At 38.0% G+C, this 20105-nt stretch overlaps 1 protein-coding gene across 1 annotated transcript; it reads right to left on the minus strand.

Annotated features, from left to right (window-relative positions):
• Positions 1-11629: 11629 nt before the first annotated feature.
• On the minus strand, positions 11630-19547 carry LOC139143955 (interferon-induced protein with tetratricopeptide repeats 1-like). The gene is made up of 4 exons (XM_070714576.1): positions 19401-19547; positions 18607-18711; positions 15433-15542; positions 11630-14973 (listed from the first exon to the last, which is right to left on the minus strand). Exons 3-4 carry the CDS (start codon positions 15538-15540, stop codon positions 13471-13473), a joined length of 1611 nt encoding a protein of 536 aa, XP_070570677.1. The 5' UTR covers positions 15541-15542; positions 18607-18711; positions 19401-19547; the 3' UTR covers positions 11630-13470.
• Between the last annotated feature and the right edge of the window lie 558 nt (positions 19548-20105).

The raw sequence follows: 20105 nt of genomic DNA on the forward strand, positions 1-20105 counted from the left end.
AACGTAACACAGCGTAAAACAACATAACACGACATAACATAACAACATCACATCATATATCATATCATATCATATCATATCATATCATATATCATATCATATCATATCATATCATATCATATCAAAGTATATCATAACATAACACAACATGAAATACCACACCATACCATACCATACCATACCATACCATACCATACCATACCATACCATACCATACCATAACATACCATAACATAACATAACATAACATAACATAACATAACATAACATAACATAACATAACATAACATAACATAACATAACACACCAAACACAACACAACACAACACAACACAACACAACACAACACAACACAACATAACATAACATAACATAACATAACATAAACATAACATAACATAAACATAACACACGACACAACACAACACAACACAACATAACATAACATAACATAATAACATAACATAAATAACATAACATAAACATAACATAACATAACATAACATAACACAACACAACACAACATAATATAACATAACATACTTTTGCATAGCATATCATAGCACAGCATAACATTGCATAGCATACCATCCCATAACATTACATTACATTACATTACATTACATTACATTACATTACATTACATTACATTACACGGGAATCAACGGCGTTCAGCCTGTTTGAACACCTGTACCCACTACTCGACGTCAATCTGCAAATTTACTCTTCTGGTTACCTTCACTTCTCTAATTTTACAGATTCTAGAAGGATATAAATAACTCTTTCATAGCTTTGTAGTTATTTCAATTCAACCTAATTTTTCGTGCACATACTTTGTTTCGTGGATTTCATTCGTAGAACAAATGTTTAGCATCCTTTGCTACTGCTTTGGTAATTGTTTTTTTTAATTTCAGGTATGAATGCTATTCGACTTGCTGTGAGATAGAAGATTGGTGGGTCATGGCTAGCAAATCTACAATGCAACAATATCCTAGGACATATTTACTTATTATGAAGACCACCTGAAGACAAAAGAGGAACTTCAAAGGAAAGATTTACTAGTTATTCTTTAAATCCTTCTCCTTTCAAATTATTCATACATAAATACTGTCACAGTAATTGCATATTCACCTTTCCGCCTTTTTACAACTTTGTGACCGTGTGAAGCATATCTAAAAAGTTTCGTAAAAAAACCCCCAATAACGACACTTAAAACGACAAAGTCGCCGTTTTGCAAACCATCGTTTTGTCGCTTATGTTGATCAGGATATTACAGCATCTTCTACCCCACTTAACATCTCTACCCATTAAGGTAGAGATGACATTTAACCCAACTTAAAAGCAAATGAGCCATAAATAAGATAATGACGTCATTCCTGGTATCTACAAGCCAGACATGCTAATGAGCCAATTATAGATTGAACAACCTGTAAACCTAATCGTGCAGTACAGCAAAGATTTTATTTCACACTTGTACACTATCAACGACCGTACTTTAGAGTTTATGGTTTGTGTCTAAAAGGTAATTCATGAAATTAAAACAAAAACAAAAACAAAACAAAACGTTCGTTTTGTATATTTCCTAGAGATGCGTTTGTCCAGTCACTGTAAATGGACAAAGATTTAAAAGTTATCTTGTTTACAAGAGTCGGATACATAGTTATTGTCATTACCATTATTATTTCCCTGTTTCTACCTCTTCCTGAACAATGTAGTAATTTTGAATTTTGCTCATTTCCCTTACGCCCCCTATAGTTGAAATTACGATGTAAGAAACAGTCTTTCCTGTATCAAGATTGTCTGTGAGGGAACACATGCAATTTAACACGTGGCGACTTCCGAATTCGTGTTGTCAAGCGATGGGACCGTGAAATATCTGCCGCGTAAAACGAGACGAAGTGAACTCCATAGAGAGAAAAATTCAATATTCCTTTAATTCTCGTACTATTGTCGAAATGGTATGATGCCTTGATGTCCGACTTTCGTGACAAGTCAATGATATCCAACGCGTAGCCGTTGGCGAGTTTTAGTCGACTTAAAACATAATAAACCCAGGACGTAAAAGAAGACAGACTATGAAAGCTCCTAGCTCGACCAAAATGAAAATGAAGAATCCCGCGCTCTCAGTTACGACAATGTATATTGACCAGCAACCAACATGAATTCCATGCTGTGTTGTTTTTAATCTTTTGTGGGATAGAAAAAAGGATTGCCTCGCCAAAGTTTTATCGGATTCGTCTTATAAGTTAATCGAACTGACAATGGAATCCAACATTCAATCTTCTGATCTCTTGCAATCATTGCCTCTCACAACATTGACAAAGTTGTTTTCGCCATGGTTCTAATCCACGTTCCGAAAAACAGTATATTTGCATTTAGTTTTCTGATTCTCTACGCCTTTTCTTTCTGTATTCTTCGAGCAGGGGATCGTATTTTCCATTGTTGTTGGTGAAGTCAATTGTCCTTGGAGTGAGGTTGGTACACACTGTGTTGCTCGGTCGCGCACAGGATTGTAACATCTAAGTCGGTTGCTGTGACCAATACAACTCTTTTGGGTTGGAAACGGTAGCTGACTGGTTTTGTGTGAGGCCTAGCAGCTAGGCGATGTTGCCGTGAATGTGTGGGGGTTCGAATCCGTTTGGGTTATAGTAAACACCTATTGCCTGGTCATGAGGGCTATAGCGCCCGTCTATTACCCCGAGGGGCCGTGTGTTACCAGAAACACATCGCTATTCCCCGAGGCAGTTTCTGGTAACACACGGCCACGAGGGGTAATAGACGAGCGCTATAGCCCGAATAAAGACCAGGCTATAGGTGTTTTATAACACACCACATGCTCATGTTGTATTGTTATATAGTTTTTAATGTGTTTTGATATTTTGCACTGCAACAATCCATTGTGACAAGTTTAGGCCTACTGGGCGATGTTTCCACAGCGGTTTCAGTTGTACGTGGTACCACTTTCTTTCAAAAAATATTCTAAGCATACCTAGCGACATCCTCAGTTGCACTTTAATCTTTTCCGTCGATGAGCTGTTCAAGTTCCTACGCTGTTGGAATGTTGTAAAATGTTGGAAAATCTGTTTTAGAGAATGTGTCGTCACCTATCCCGGACGCACATCACGTTCTAGTCACCCGCCATTGTTGAAAAGCTGCAGACGACACTACGGTCACGTGACGGGCACTTTTCCAAATTTGGTCAGAACTATTTCCCTAGGGAAATAGCTTTTCAAAAATGCCCTCTGACGTCACTTTTGTCGATCCGGTGGGGACTAGACGTATCTATTTTCTCGTCACGTGACGTATTCTGGCGAATCGCGACACGGAATGAGCATGCGGCGTGTTATAATAAAATTATATTTTGGTATACCCTGAAATGAGCTGGGCGTGAGCTTTGAGGCGAAGTGTGTAATTGAAAGTGAGAGTGAACTATTGAAACTTCATGGTCATTATGTGGAATCGGCCGGTAGCAAAGTTCTCATCAGTGCTAATTAGGCACACATATAGCGCTGGTAAAAGCACAGGTTTCTTCAAACTTTATTGCATGACAGCTGATCGACGACTAAGAGCAATATTAATTTAACACTATAGATCTGAAATGTAAGGTTTACTTTGATGGTTACTGCATGGGGAGCTGTGAGAACTATTAGTATTTTGGTTTTGTCTCTTACTTAATGTCTTTGAACTGCTTATGTTCTACGGCGAAACATTCATGATCCAAAATAAAAGGCCATTTGAGTTTAGATTGGCAATTTCTCTTCTTTTTCTAGAATGTTGCACAGCAATTACAGTGAATTACATTATTATGTATAACATTTGGCCATATCTACAGTCCCATATTTAGTGAGGGGATTGTTGAAACTCCTCGTTTTATTGTTTTCTAGACCGGTAGTCTGCACTTACTACGGTCGGATAACCCTTTCCCCACCCTGCCCTAGCTATATAGGTATGCTCATCACTCCATTCACCATTAACTTGTGATTTATCAATGGGACACTGTGTAGGTATACCAAGGGAAAAGAAAGCATTTCTTGCCGACTCTAAAACGTCCACTCCCTGATCATCCATTCAGTAGATGAGCTTTTGTTGGTTGGACACCTGTCGACTTAGTTCACCGTGTATACCTCAAATGAAATGGAACGTTCCGTTCATATTTGCGATGATAGCTGGTCTCAATATTTATCACAGCGATTGAGTATCACTTATACCCAGTCTTCCACGAGAAAGAGTTGTACCATTGTTGTTTATACAAAAACACAGTTTGTTGTATTTTTGTTTTTTACTCATCCAAGATTATATAAAGATAACAGAAAATATTTTACCAGAAAAGATGAACATGGCATGTCAAAAGTCAAGGGTGTCTTTTGTGTATAGGAATTTTTGCAATATCATTCTTTAGGTTCACAAAGCAAACTCAGTAGATTGGTATCAAGACACGCCGTAAATACAAAACAAATTATTGGTTCTTTTTTTCTTTTTTTCTTGTATTTATCAGTTCCAGATGGTACAAAATATAACAGAAGGTATTCTACTTGAAAAGAGTACATAACATGAGAAATTCAAGGGTGTCTCTGGGAATAAAATTTGTTGTCAACTTTTATTCGTTTTTCGGATGTCACTTATTAAACACTGATAATAGCCTTGAGAGAATGGGTACAGACATGTTGTCAACTGAATGTCCGAAGGCTTTGAGGAACATAGGCTATTCAGCCAACGATTATGCAGGCAGACTTTTAAATTTGCTGTTACGCCAGTACCATACATTTCCAATATTTTGAATCAATGGTAGATCATAAGGAGGTTCGTCAAAAACCGCAGAAAACACCAAAAAATAGCGACTTTATCTCTTAAAAAGATAAAAAGTAAACACACAAAGTTAACAAATGACAAGAGAGAATATACCAGGAAGTTATCCGTCCGAAAAATCCAGATTGAAGTAAATTGCACCAATAAAAAACATCATGAGTATATTATATGTAGGAAAACTAAAACTATAACTGTCACTTTGGTACTCGTTGTTTTTCCAAAAATGTTTCATAGCATGCGGAAAATCTTTGATAATTGAACTGACTACAATAAATCTCCGAATTTTAATTTAATTTGTCGAGATAATAACGCAAGTTGAAAAATGAATGACCATTTAACGTTGAGAAATTGGTCACAACTTGACCAGCATTAGGAAATTATCGACATACACTAAGAAATATAAAAATTCGCTGTCACTAGCCTAAAAATGTGCTTATGTATATCTAATGTCAATCTGAGTGAGTAAAATCTGAACTTAGTAAAAGTAAGCCATGTTCGCCGATAGTTATCCCATTTGCACTGAAACTTATAAAATTCAGGCTTCGATATATATTTAACGCGTCATGGTCCCCTACCATGGACGTGTCTCCAAACTCACAGATATAAAAAAATGTGTAAGCACAGACTTGAAATTTTTATCAGTATTACAAAATTATAGTGTAGACTACAGTTGTTTCTGTAACGTCACCAGCATAAAATTCGACATAGTTTCAGTTGTAAGATTTGTAAGTTCAATCATTATTTTATGCGCGTGCCCGTCCTGGGCGACGTATAAATGTGGTATATCTCTAATTAATATGTAAACGATTAAACTGAATACTGTCGTGGACCTTAGAACATCGACGACATGACGTTTTCTGATTAAGTTACAAATTAAGAATGAATTTGTTATCTTGTGTCCATATTCGAATGCATGAATTCAAAGGTTACACAATATACACACTACATAAGTATTTGAGTATCTGGACATGTATACATCAAGAACATCCGGGCTCGAAAAACCTTCAGAAAAATTGTGCGGTTGCCCCGTACGTGTTATCATCATCTATGTCACCAATGTACTTGTAAAATTGTCTAGCGATTTTAACAGTCTCCAAGACCGTTTCCTTTACAAGTTGCAAAACACTGCCATCCGTGTCAGAAATCCCTAGACTCATAAATTCAAACTGTAATCCCTGATAATCATCATCATAAAGTTCATATTTGGAGAGCAATTCATCCAGCCATGTATTCCCATGCTGGATTTCGACCAGGAACAGGAAGAGCTTTCCGAAATCTTCTGCGAAATTCTCCCAGCCATAGTCACGGGTGATTTTCCGAACTTTGGCTGCCACGTTACCCTTTGTCACGCGGAAAAACTTGTGCTGCGAGTGAATCCCGTAATTAAATTTCTCAAAGTCGGCCACACACCTGTGAAGAAGTTTGCAGGCACTGCGAAGCAAACATTTGGCTTCATAAATGACATTAGAGCCTACCCTCGGTGTTTCCATTGTGTCGACAATTGGCACTTTACTGAGCAAACTTATGTAATCCCAATACAAATCTTTCACAGGCGCTAAGCTAGGAGCTGCTATCTGTCGCAGGTCTGTCTTCAGTCGTTCAACTTTGGCGTTTATCTTGCTGTTCTTTTTTTTGCCTTTTCTTTCTATTAATTTCTCTTTGTTTTCGATATTGTGAGCAATTATGATACAATCGTCGAACCACTGCTGTTCAAACTTATCATCGTCTTTGCATTTTTTGAGAATTTCCAGTAACTTTTCACAACCCTGCACCGACCTGTAATAGGCAGCCATTGCATATTGTTTTCGTGCACTGTCTGTTTCGAGCATTGCTTCATACTGTTCGCCATTTTGTTTATGGTACGTCGCTGTTTTGAGTGACGCGCTCTCTTCTTCATCGGAGTACTGAACTAAATTTCAATATTTTTGTCGTCCCAATGGATTTTTGGTCAAAGCAAACAAATCTGCCAGTTGGAATGCAATGAAATCTGATTTCTCGATATCGTAGGCTTTTTCGTAATAAAAGCACGCGCTATCTAAGTGACCTGTTTTTGTGTAAACCCAACCAACCATTTTCAGAGCCTGTACATCTTTCGGATTCTCTGATAACCTTTTCAACTGTCTCTCTAACAATATATTAGCCGCATCCTGGGCGCTCCGACATTCTGGGTGTGCTGCCAGAGATTTCTTGTAATGTTCTATTGCTTTCAATTTTTCAGCTTTTTTATTCAGCCTTTCTAAATATCTGGCATAATTCAGATGGGCATCGGAGGCGTCGAAGCTGCGTTCACTGTCACGCGTACGACTGAGTAACTCATCGAACAATTCCCTCGCTTCGACATTACCAACCAAAGTAGCGTGGACATGTACTTTGTCACGGAACGCCGAGTGAAGACTTTCGTCTAACTCTAATGCTTTGTCGAAATGTCTTTTGGCTAAACGTAGGTATTCCTCCTTTTCACCTTTTTTTTTACTGTTAGCAATTTTCACGTAAATGGTTCCAAGTTGGTGATTGATAAAAGAAGAATGGCTATCGAGATCACGTGCTTTTTTGAACGTTTCGACAGCTTTGTCAAACTTGCCTTTCCGGTGGTAATACTGGGCGACACGTTGGACTACGGTTACATCGTCCCCACCATCTTCGAGGGCTTTCTCGTAATGAAACAGTGCTTCTAAATCCGTGTCCCTACTGGCTAGATTAATGGCCAACTGTATTCGCGTAAACGCATCCGCGGGATTTGAGCGAAGAATCTTACGATACAGTTTTTCCTGTTTCTCTACTGCCTGTTCCTGGTCGAGGGATAGAAATTTTGCATTATATTTACTAAAAAAAGGGCATACCCGAATAACCACTCTTTCTTCTTCGGGAAGACATTTAGAGCATTTTCATAGCATCTTACCCACGATCAGATTTGTTCGGGCCTAACCAACTCAAAGCAAACGCTTCGTTGACGTAAACATGCGCCATAACCTTTTCACATTTTAAAGACCCACGGCATTCTTGCAGTTCTTTTGCAACCTGCTCTGCTTCTGCAATGTCGCCCAATAGCAAAAGGGTTCTGGCTTTATTTGCCATAGTCACTATCCAGTCACCTACTGCCCCCTCCAAATCCAGTGAAATGTCCTCGAGAGCATTGTTGAACCATTTCAGCGCCTCTTGTGGGTCTTTCTCGCCCTGTTGATTCAGAGATGATAGGCAAAGATAACCTCTGAAGGTTTTGGCAGGGACTGGTAATCTGTCTGGATGGTCCTTCAAATGGTTCCCCAAGCGATGCATTACAGTCTGAAATTATAAAACAAACACCGTCATCGATATATTTCTCTTTAATCTCTGTCGAATTAGATGCACGTCATTTCCTTATTATGAAATACAATACTTCTGAGTGAAAGTTTATCTGCCTTCATACCTTAATGTCCCTATCGCAGTCTTCTTCAAGACGCCAGTTGAAGTGGCACGGAAAACTCTCAATCGTGTCTTCGAGGGATTTAGTGTATTGCGCCATCTCTGTACCTCAAACAGGATATACAAAAAAAGTACAGAAACAAATTTGTCATTCGGCAGTCGAAAATGTCAACGTATGGTTGCACATATCGAGGGAGGGGCGTACACTTTAGGAACAGGAAAGTTACACTCGTAGGGAACGTCACGTGATTGTAAATATTATATCATTCAGCTTGAAATGCGTCATTGTTTAGGTCTCTGCACATGGGCCCCACTCGCGGGGGTAAATCAGGCCCCCTCTTTGGTTGCCCGGTTTTTTATATTCATCAAATTCTGTGAAACCGAAAGAAAAGAATACAGTTGGCCAAAGGAATGTGCTGCTAGAACATGTTGGAACTTGCTGTTATCATCAGTATGATCATAGGATCAATAGGTTAACACAAATCCTACATTTACCAGGTGACTCACTGACTGTGATGAAAGACTGAACAATAATGGAGTATTCAACAAGGGAGGGAACGGGGAAGACAGTAGATTTAATTTGTGATAAGAAAAGTTGGAATCCGAAGCCTCGAATTCAAAAACCCAAATCAGTTCAAAATGGACATTGGAACCTTCAATGTTGGCTGTAAGCCGATCGATAGCTTTTGACAACTATCTCAGTCTCAAGGGATTCTTGGCTGTGAAAATAAAGTATTAACACACTGTGATGCATTTTCTTTTGTCTTAGGGCATCGGGAGAGGCCAAAATTCTGTCGTCATTCTGCAAGCAGAGTGATTCTGCAAGCAGAATGACGCCAGAGGCAGACCCCAACTTGTAAATTCGTGCTGAGTAGTGGAAGAAACTGCATGCAGTAGAGGGACTTTGGGCTGGTAAATGATTACCCAAAGTTCAAAGTCCCTGTGTTGTATTTCAGTTCATCCAAACACTTGAGCTGTATTCAAAACAACACGTTATGGGTTTAGCGACGACGCTGGCAGTGAGCAATGTTCTAATGTTATAAGACCTTACTTTTGTGCACACTTCAAGTGTGCAGGCGAACAAATAAAAGTTGCAAAGATACCGAACTGCAGGTATTCCGTCATTCCTCGCTACCATTGAATTTTTGATAATGCAATGGGAGCGTTCAGTTATTATGGCCGGGGTGGGTCCGGCAAAATCCAGGGCGGGGGTGTCACCTTAAACTGGAAAACTGCAAGGGAGGTCGTGTATTTTTCAAACAGCACAGAGGGGGTCACTTAATTTTCATAAGTTTACATTATGTCAAAAGCAGTTTCCGTATTCAAAAATATTCTGGGAAATAAAAATGATTCGCTGCATGATTCCATTCCCTGAAGTCATTTAACTGTAAATCTGGATAAAATTATAATTATCTGTTACATGAACATCTTGCCTTGGCAACTCCAAGGCTTGTCTCATTGTAAATAAAGCTCACTGAGGGCAATGAACTTACTATTACTTACATATTAGGGGTATAGCAAGTTTTGTCAGGGAAAATATTTAACAGTTACCTGAAGACTGCCACGAAATGTGTAATAATACTTTTAGGTGAAATTCCAATATCATAGTTGTAGTCCACGTCTGAACTTTCAACATCATATTTGAAACGAGTACAGTTGTATCAATTGTCAAACACCAATAAAAGCACAGATTTAGTTAGTCTAGTATTGTAAAAACTGTTTATAGTTTCTCAAAAAACACGATTGGAACTAATTTGGAATAATTGGATGGTGGAATAATGTCGATTTAATGTACAAATGTTATCTCATCTGCTTTTCTTTTTATATTACACACTCGTTTTTATGAGTTATTTGCAATATTGCAACATTCAGCTATACGGCACCTAACACTTTAAGAAATTTGAAAAATATGAATATCCAATTATCCCAAATTAGTTCCAATGGTGTTCAAAGAATCCAATGTATAGTGAATCAACATGTTTTGGTGAAATTCCAAAATCAAGTTCTTGCACTCATAAACTTGTAACCACCCTGGTCTAGTCGAGTACTTTAAAGTGAATTATCAAATGTCTATAAATACACAGATTTAGCTAGTTTTTATTGAAAAAATTATTCATAGTTTCCTCATAGACTACCATGTATAGTGAATCGACATTTCATGAAATTACAAAATCAAATACAATAAAATGAATTATCGAACGTCTATACATTCACAGATTTAGCAAGTTTTATATTGGAAAAAAATTATTCATTGTTTTCTCATAGAATTTCATGTTTAGTGGATTTACAATTTTTGTGAAATTCCAAAATCAAATTTCTTGTACACATAATATGCACTTGTAACCATCATATTCTAATTAAGTACAATTATGTTAATTATCAAATGTCTATATATGCGCAAGTATAGCAAGTTTTTCATTGGAAAAAAACTTCACAGTTTTATCATAGACTCCCATGTATAGTGGATGTATATTTTTGGTGATATTCCAAAATCAATTTTTTTATTCAAATACGAGTTGTAACCATCTTATCCAAATCAAATGCATTTATGTCAATTATCAAACATCTATAAATGCATATATATATTGCTAGGTTTGTTTTTAAAAGTATTATATATTTTTCTCATAGGCTACCATGATAGTGAATCAACATTTATCAATTAAATCAAAATATAATGTTTTTGTACGCACATGCACTTTTTACCTGCCACTGCAAGCACAGTGAATTTACATGAATCATCACGCATGTGTGAGTGTACAGATACAGATTGTTTTTCATGGGAAAATCTTAATATAATAGTTTGCCCAATACACTCAAATGTATTGTGATTTGACAGTTTAGGACGAAGCACATCAGCCACATTTTGCCTCTAATAGTTGCGCAAAAATGGTGGCCCTCCCCAAGGGGTATGCACGAAATTTCATGACTTTTCAAAAATGTTTGTGCAACAAAATTTTGAGAACCACCCGTAATTTCTGTCCAATCCCTTTGAGGGGGATTTTAAAATTATAGCAAGTAAGAAGGGGAAATTTGAATGTTAACACATTATGAGTTTGTTAGTAGGGTAATTTGAAATAGTCGTAGAATCTTTTTTGGATTCTATCACACCACCTCCTGAGGTATTTGTGTGTGCCACTACTCAAGCAATTTTCTTTTGGGGGTGGGGGTCATGAAATTTTTGTCATCTTAAAAGGGGGGTTCATCAATTTTTGGTAAAATGGGTCGGGGATTCACTTATTTTGACTAATGCACAGAAAGAATTTGCCGGCCCAACCCCCGCCATAATAATTTAACGCTCCCTAATTACAAAATGGTGAAAACGATAGGTTTTGCTATTTTTCAATAGACAGTACACTGTCAATTATTTTTCGAAGAAGAATCCATGGGCACGATAATTAATTAATTAAATAATTAAATGTTCATTAATTTATAAACTTTATAAACTCATAAGTATATTATCAGATTTATCTAACTGGATCAGACATCCGCTAATGCGAGAACAAGCATCGATAAGGACGTCACCGTAGAACGAAGCATAGTAGTAGTGTTAGATTCTAATTTCACTTCTATATCACACACACTAAACAAAAAGCAAAGTTTGTCATACCTATCACACCTCTAATCACCGGTGATTTATGGTATTTGATCAACACCAGCCTCATAACACCGATTCTGATGAATTAAGGCACTGCTTGAAGAAATATGGCGTTCTTGGGTCGCCGTACTGCAAGCGAGTCTATCGTATCGCCCTGATTCAACACAAGACTACAATCAAGACACCAAATATTATTCAGCGACAATTTACTACTTTATTTCCCTAAACAGGCGGGTATAATATACTTAATATAAAGTTACAGACAGAATATACATTATCAATAACATTTAGTAAAGGCTTACCAAATCGACAATTTCAAAATGCATGCGCATGAGCATAGGTTATCATCGATGTACAGAAGCATAATTTTGACTGACTCTTGAATCCGGTGTGATGTTAAACAGGTAAAGTAGTTCGTCTGCGTCTTATCGAAAACAATGTTGTACATACGCTAATCGATACATGGTAAAGCGCAATATCTGGTACACAGTTTACCAACTGCTGACATTGATATAACTGTACATCAATTTGTTAATAAACCTAAATGTATAGAAATCAACAAGGTAAGTTGTTCACTGGGTTTATTCCATTATAAAAAGCATATCTCAATGGTTTCATAATTATAAAACACGTTTCCGAAAATAGACTCGAATATATCGTTTATCTTAAATTAGGAGACACATCTTACTTTGTCGCCCAAAAAGCCATAACGTTTGCATTCGACGAATTGTCCTCAAAAATTTGTAATATTTATGGTTGATAAAGTCCACACACACATGTTGCATATAAATGTGAACGTTCAAAATTTCCAAAGGACAATGTCGATCAACAAGTTCGTATTTTTTCACCTATTACCAATACGGCAGCCTTCGAATTGGAGGTCGGATGACCGAAGTTACGCGGATTATTGTCACAAGTACTTATTAAATTCCCTGACTGTCCTTGCAACATTTAGGACAGACCACTCTGCGAGATCTGTTAATTTCACCATGTGAAAAAACCATCGATTTCCACCTCTTCTTCATGGCGATACAAATGCGTCTCGTGTTTATGTTTATTGACGATATTGAACAAGAATATCAAGTATTTGTTCTTTTTGAAGTCATAGGCTGGTTGAATTTCAACCAGATACTTGAATAAATCGGGAAACTTTCCTCTGAAACCTATCCAAGAATATCCACCAGATTTTCTCGAATCCTCGATTTTTTTATGCAGGTTATAGTCGACTGAAGGTGACCCGTCTTTGATATAGAAGAATGAACAGTGGTGTCGGTGATCTGTTGGTTTGTACTCTTTCATTTTAAAGTCTGACATGAGACGGTCGAGCACGTTTCTAGCTTCCAACAAAACATCAGCAACATTTCGAATTCGGGCGGTATCAACTTCAGTGAGGCTCAAAAACCGGACGTATTTGTCGTACATCCCTGTCAAGTATTGTGTGTGCGTGCGTGGCACCAAAACTTGTTGTAGATCATTCTGGAGTTTTCCTAGTCGTCTGACAATTTCTGATTGATTTATCTTCCTTTTGTCCTGTGTGATTAAGATCTTTTCTTTCCTTCCCAGGGCCTTGATTCGTGCGCAGTCTTTAAACCAAGTGATGCTTTCAATTTTTTCATTCTCGTCACATGTTTTCAAAATTTCGAGAAAATTTTCGGCTCCTTCTAAATTTAATAAGCTGGCAGCGGAGGAATATCGTCGGCGAGCCTCTTTAGAGTCCCCATCTCGTTCAAATTCTTTTTCTGAACTACATCAAGCTGACCCATTAATTTGGTATAGTGCTCAGGCTTGCTCCGGTATATGATGTCAATATATGTCCTTGCATTTTCATGATCAACAGCTTTGATGTATAGTTTTGCCAGTGTGAGCGATAGTTCTTCTGTTTCGTGTAATCTGTAAGCTTTCTCATAGAAGAAGCACGCACTATCGATAAAACCGGTCTTCTTGTGAATCCAAGCTAGCAATTTTAATGCATCGAAATCATTTTCGTCGGTTGCAAGCCGTTTCTGTATTTTCTCTCTAAGTTTTTTTACAGCTTTCTGTCCGCCGTAGCCATCGGGATCTGCTCTGATAGCATTTTTGTACTGTTCTATGACGTTCACTTCGTTTTCGCGTTGCCTGTGCAAGAATTCACCGAAGTAGAAGCAGGCAAGGGCTCTATCATCAGCATTTGAAGTTTGAACAAGTTGAGAATACATGGTGCGAGCCTCCCCTGTATGGCCTAAACTAGAGCGCACGGATGCTACATCACATTTTGCCAGAAAATTACTGCTGTCGACTTCAACGGCTTTTTCTAAATACTGTAGAGCAGTGGAGAGGTTTGTTTTATCTTTCTTGCCCTTACTTTTGTAATATTTGTCTTTGTATACACAGCCGATCTGACGAAAGGTGAAACTGGAATCGGACTCCGAGTCTTTAGCTTCTTCTAGGAGTTCTAAAGCGATATCAAGCTTTGACATTTTCCGATAAACTTCTCCAGCCCTTTGGACCACAACAAAGTTATTGCCGTCAATTTTCAGCGCCTCTTCTACCTGATGCTCCGCCTCCATCGTCGATCCTTTATCTGCGAGTCGTCTAGCGAGAAAGACTCGGGCAAGACCGTGCCCTGGATTACACTCCAAAATTTTCCGAAGGCTCAGTTCAATCTCAGTGACAGGTGAAACTCCGTCGTTGGAGCTCTGAGAGCGAGCTTCCGTTTTTTCGAGAAAACGCGTGTATCCGAATAGCCAGTCGACATTGGAGGGGAAAACGGCAAGGGCCTTTTTGTAGCACTCGATAGCTTCACCGTACTTTGAACGACTGAACCATTGACATGCAAAGGCTTTATGGGCGTCAACGTAGGCGCGTGCCTCTTTCAAATTCGATAAAAGTGGATACATTTGGTCTAATTCGTCTATTAAACTCTCAACTTTATCTCTTTCACCCAGCTTTAAATGAACCCAAGCTTTGTTTGCAAGAAGAACGACCCTTTCACCGTTTTGCCCATTCTGACGACTAGATTTTGCACCATTGGTTTTCAAAGCTCGATCCAGCAATTTTAGGGCTTTGGTAGGTCTTGGCTTGTCATTTCCTTTCAAAGATGACATGTAGAGATACGCCTTGAGGGCTATTGCCGGCACTGGCATTTGCTCTGGATTGTAACGAATATGGTGATCTATATACTCCACGACCGTCTGTGAATTTGCAAAATACATCGTTCATTAAGACATGATATCGTATAATTACTATTGGAATGAGCAAGCATACATGTAATAAGTTTTTTGTACTCTGAAAATGTCACACAAAAAGCAATGGAATTTGAGTTATGTATGTATGTATGTATGTATGTATGTATGTATGTATGTATGTATGTATGTATGTATGTATGTATGTACGTACGTACGTACGTACGTACGTACGTACGTACGTGTGTGTGTGTGTGTGTGTGTGTGTGTATGTATGTATGTATGTATGTATGTATGTATGTATGTATGTATGTATGTATGTATGTATGTATGTATGTATGTATGTATGTATGTATGTATGTATGTATGTATGTAATCTTAAATGTATGTATGTATGTTGTAGGTAGTCGTGTGGGTCTACTAGGTAGGTAGGTAGGTAGGTAGAAAGGTATATCTTGAATGAAATACCTTGAAATCTCGATCACACTTGTCTTCTAGATTCCACGTGAAGTGACATGGATATTCATGTAAACTTTCTTCGAAGGCACTGCTGTCCGTAGATATCGAGGACGCCATATCTACATATAGGAAACAAACAAGTGGTGAAAGGTCTCAACTGACTGGGAACTTAAGTAAGTTCAACTTGTTCTGTCGTTTTGTGGTTAGGTATAGGCGATTACATGTAACATGATGAATAGATAATGAGAACTATAATAAACACGATTGGAACTAATTTGTGATAATTGGATCTTTATATTTTTCAATTTCTCAAACATTTTAGGTGCCATATAGCTAAATGTTGCGGTATTACAAATAACTCATAAAAACAAGTGTGTAACTTGAAAAACAAGCAGATGAGGTTACATTTGCAGCCTGAATCGACATTACTTTACCATCCAATTATCCCAAATTAGTTTCAATCGTGTTAATCTTGTTAAGGTAGTATGCGCCTCGAAAGTGAAAGACCTCTAGCAAGCTTTCGGCCATTCCCTTACCAAAATCAATAATAACAAAGTCATCGTTGATGACACAGTCCCCACTTCTTAATGGGTACTTTAATTACAAGTCCTCGAAGAGGATAGAGTCCTCGTCATTAATTGGTCTTAAATTAAAAATACTATGATACAGATTGGGCTTAATGGCTGAGAATGGGTTCCATGGTAGTGAAAACATACAACCAATGTAGCCCGCCATCCTAATTACAAAAGGTCAGTAAATGAGTCAATTAGTAATTAATTGACAGATGCTGCCTAACATTTTTGCATCCTATCCTAACACTGACAGATTATTACCGGTACCGTGTTTCATAAAGTTTGATGCAGTGCTTCTGGACATTCACCTAAAAACAAAAATTCTTTATGCAAATGCAAATTAGCAATTAATTTAAAGGATACTGCTAAGTGTCATTGAATTGTATTTACAACACTATGAGATCAACATCTGTCAAACTTGATGCAGTATTTCTTGACATGTCAGCGTAATTACGAAAATTCAATAATTGACATGGTACTGCTACATGGCGTGAAACAAATTGATGTGCATATGTATGACGTGGGTCAATGTCCTGAATGATATTAGTGGAAATATGTCTGAGTTATGGCTCTGTACATGAAAAAAACATAACTAAAAGGCCACCAGGCAGCCATATTGCATCGGATTGTGAAACCAATTGAAATGCATGACAATACATCAAATCAACTTTGAATAAAATCGGTTGATACATATCTGCATTATGACTGCAGACATGAAAAACTCATGACATAATGGCCGCCATGCAGCCATTGTATTTGATCTCACCGTAAAAAAATCAAAGTGCATATGTATGACATAAGTCAATGTCCTTGTACCATTTGGATAAAATCGGTTGACATTTGCCAGAGTATGGCCCTGGACATAAAAAACCGAAACAAAATGGCCGCCACGTGGCCATATTGAATTGTATCGTTAAACAAAGTCACGTGCATATGTATGACATAGGTCAATATCCTTGTACCAACTTTGAATAAAATCAGTTGATACGTGCCTAAGTTACTCTTGACATGAAAAAATTGTAACAAAATGGCCGCCATGCGACCATTTTGGATCATATCTTCAAACAAATTATCATACATATACATGACATAAGTCAATATCCTTGTACCAACTTTGAATAAAATCAGTTGATACTTGTCTGAATTATGGCTCTGTACATGAAAAAAAATAACTAAATGGCCACTAGGCAGCCATATTGGATCGTATCACAAAACAAATTGACGTGCATATCTATGACATTGTCAATGTCCTTGTACCAACTTTGAATAAAATCGGTTGAAACATGCTGATTATGGCTGCAGACATGAAAAACTCGTAACATAATGGCCGCTACGCAGCCATTGTATTTGATCTCACCGTAAAAAAAATCGAAGTGCATATGTATGACATAAGTCAATGTCCTTGTACCATTTTGGATAAAATCGGTTGAGATGTGCCTGAGTTATGGCTCTGGACATGAAAAAAAACGAAACAAAATGGCCGCCACGAGGCCATATTGAATCGTATCGTGAAACAAAATCACGTGCATATGTATGACATAGGTCAATGTCCTTGTACCAACTTTGAATAAAATCAGTTGAGACGTGCCTGAGTTATGGCTCTGGACATGAAAAAATTGTAACAAAATGGCCGCCATGCGGCCATATTGGATCATATCATGAAACAAATTGACATACATATGTATGACATAAGTCAATGTCCTTGTACCAACTTTGAATAAAATCAGTTGATACGTGTCTGAGTTATGATTCATGAAAAATGGGACATGAAAAAACATAACAAAATGGCCGCCACGCGGCCATATTGAATCATATCGTGAAACAAATTGACGTGCATATGTATGACAAAGGTTGATGTCCTTGTACCAACTTAGAATAAAATCGGTTGAGATGTGCCTGAGTTATGGCTCCGTACATGAAAAAAATCGTAACAAAATGGCCGCCTGGCGGCCATATTGGATCGTATCACAAAACAAATTGACGTGCATATGTATGACATAAGGAGTAATCCTTGTACCAAGTTTGAATGAAATCGCTCCAGGCATCTCTGAGATATCTGCGTGAACGGACGGACGGACGCACGGACGCACGCACGGACAGACGCACGGACATGACCAAACCTATAAGTCCCTCCGGACGGTGTCCGTGGGGACTAAAATTCAGGGCTCACCGTGCAAAATTTGGTACTAGAGAGACAAATTAGATTATTTTACATAAGATTTCCCGATATTTGAAATTCAAAATGGCCACCATCCCTATGTTAACTCAATGGGGAAACGTAAAATTTTCTATTTTCGAAAAAGTAAGACGGTAAAAACTTTTCTCACACTTAGAGCTTGAAACTTAACGCCCACAAGTGGTAGATCAGAATAGAAATGCTAAAATTTAAAAGTCCGAATCTGTCCCCGAGGCTCGATCGTTCTGCTTAAGAAAATAAAGTCGCAGTTCACAAATTAGTTTTGCTTCTATTTCCTGCATGAGGAATGTCAATGTATCTAGCGATTCCTGGGTTGTTAATGTATCAAATTCTTCATCAGGTATTCCTTCCGACATTCGAGTCAAGCGATCTATCACACCGTTGAACACCATAACGATGGGCCTGGCAATTAACTTACCTTAGTTTGATGGTATGCGGAGCGGTCAAGCGTTCCTATCCTTTATATATTGCACAAAATCCTTGGCGACGTCCGACGTGCTTTCGATTGCAAAAATCGAGCTATATTTCCGAGATACATGAAATAAATGGTCTAAAAAATAATGCTATACAAAAATATGTTTGCGTCATTAGTCAATTTTTGCCGACTGGTAGTGATTACTGAGGCTCCCGCACACTGAAATGTTTTCAGAATGGGGTGTGGTACCCGGAGCACAGTGAGTTTACTGAAACGTCGTTATTTCTGGCATAAGTATTGACCCAACAATTAGATGAACTGGATAAATAGCCGCCAACAATTTTCGGAATTTTCTCGGACGCTTTGCAGCCTGCGCTGGTTGCAGACTGTAACTGTAAACAATACAATAATCTTTGATGATAAGATGGTTGACATTGTATGCAGATCTGTCCGAGAGAATGGGCCCAAAGGTTTCTACCTGTTGTCGTTGTGCCGCAGTGGTCGACCACCAATCTATGGCAAAGCAACACAACTGACCTAAGCCATAACACTTGTATTTGCGTATAATTTTCTCGGTCCATGTAATTCAGGCGCTTTGATGCGATCTAGCTGATGTAACAATGTATTTTGACTGTCGTTTGAGCTGTTTATGCGATTTTTAGTATCTCCATGTGAGGAATTAGCTAATACACCAGTTCATGGTACGCAAATATACTATGCTTAGTAATCCGTATTGGAACTTTGATCAATATAGCTAGTTAACGACGCTTTGTCAACATTCCTCATGGCTTACCTATACTTTGTCGAGACGAAAGTTGCCTTTCAACTTGCCAAAGGCTTGGACAGTCACTTCGACACAGTAGTTACTGTAAACACAAACACTGCAGTTACCTGGTTTTTCGTTTTGCGCAACAGGTATTTACATTCGAAGCGGATTCCCGGGGTGCGGTGTGACACATCGATACTTGTAATTTGCAAATGGTCCGCAATACGCATGCCCACAGTCTCCGTAATGAGCGAGTCTTTCAGTTTTAATTCGTAGAACAATAAGTATCTTAATCTGAGCGATAGAATAATTCATTTTACGTTCTACGAACCCTAAATATAATTAACTACCCCGAATGCACAAAATATATGGCGACAACCCTAGACAATTATTTAATCTCATGACCTTCATGTTGTCGTAATTTCCCATATCTATAATATAAATATATCTTACTTTTGCGCCACTTGTTCCCAGCTTTACATGCAATTATGACATTTACATAGATGGGGATTGGAAGACAAGCGAAAGCCTGATGTGAAAGCGAACTGAAAGTTATATGTACTGTCGCATAGATAGTCAGGTATACGGATATTAACCCAGATAACAGGTGCATGAATGTCACACATACAGCACAAGCACTGTCTACTCATTACTTTGTACATGTGAACGTGAACATGTAATACACGCCTATGCATGCACCAATCTATTTACACACATATATATAAGTACACA

Source organism: Ptychodera flava, chromosome 11 (genome assembly GCF_041260155.1).
Source record: "Ptychodera flava strain L36383 chromosome 11, AS_Pfla_20210202, whole genome shotgun sequence".
NCBI lineage: Eukaryota > Metazoa > Hemichordata > Enteropneusta > Ptychoderidae > Ptychodera > Ptychodera flava.